This window comes from Colobus angolensis, unplaced genomic scaffold (assembly GCF_000951035.1).
Source record: "Colobus angolensis palliatus isolate OR3802 unplaced genomic scaffold, Cang.pa_1.0 Scaffold307, whole genome shotgun sequence".
NCBI classification, from domain to species: Eukaryota; Metazoa; Chordata; class Mammalia; order Primates; family Cercopithecidae; genus Colobus; species Colobus angolensis.
The window spans coordinates 106,955-107,669 of record NW_012116344.1 but is presented as its reverse complement, the minus strand read 5'-3'; the positions used below and the strand labels follow the sequence as shown (position 1 = coordinate 107,669).

The 715-nt window shown below is 60.3% G+C and overlaps 1 protein-coding gene across 1 annotated transcript in view; it reads right to left on the bottom strand.

Moving 5' to 3' along the window:
• The window catches only part of LOC105517766 (ras GTPase-activating protein 3-like), a 43,252-nt gene that overhangs the window by 21,244 nt on the left and 21,293 nt on the right, over positions 1-715 (bottom strand). Inside the window, 1 exon segment of the mRNA XM_011950435.1 lies at positions 31-49. Coding sequence (XP_011805825.1) covers positions 31-49 — 19 coding nt within the window.

Here is a 715-nt window from a genome sequence, read left to right as displayed (position 1 = left end):
GGACATTCCTACGGTTCTCAACCACAAAACCACGCCTCCCAGCAGCCGTAGGGCCTGAGCCACACACCGGCTCCACATGTCCCGGTAAGGGTCCCGCTGGGGCAGTGCCAGGGCCTGGGAGGGGGCGTGACCAGGGATTTGATGGCACATTCTCCAAAATAACCTAAAGAAAGCAGGTGCATCCCAGGCTCAGGAGCATCCCAGGCTTGGGGTCTCAGGCCCGGCTGGGGAGGGTCAGGAGGGAGCCGTTTCGTTCCTTCCCTGTCCAGCATGGAAAGGTTCGGGGGCTTCAGGGCAGGTTCATCTGCCTCTTCACAGGGGATGGGGGCATTTGTTGGTACAGAAGGAACAGAGGCTACGTTCAAAAAGAAACAGGAATCCAGCCTATTTTCACCGGGAGGGGAGAACCCACCAGCGTTTGTGAAGGGCACATTCTGGGGCCCGCCCTCCCCAGACCTCTGAGTCAGCCGGATCGTGGGGCTCTCTAAATCCTGGGCCTGGGATCACGTCCCGACCTGCATGAACCCGCAAGCAATTTCCCCGTTTCCCGTGGGAGGCGCTGAGGAGCCAGGAAAGGGAGGTGGGGGCTCCATGGCAAAGGCTGACGATGCAGCCTCTATGACCACACGCAGGATACACGAACCCAGGACCAGGTGAGAACGTTTCACTCGAGTCAAAGGGGACAGGGTCTCCACAGAGGCCGCCCAGCCGAGAG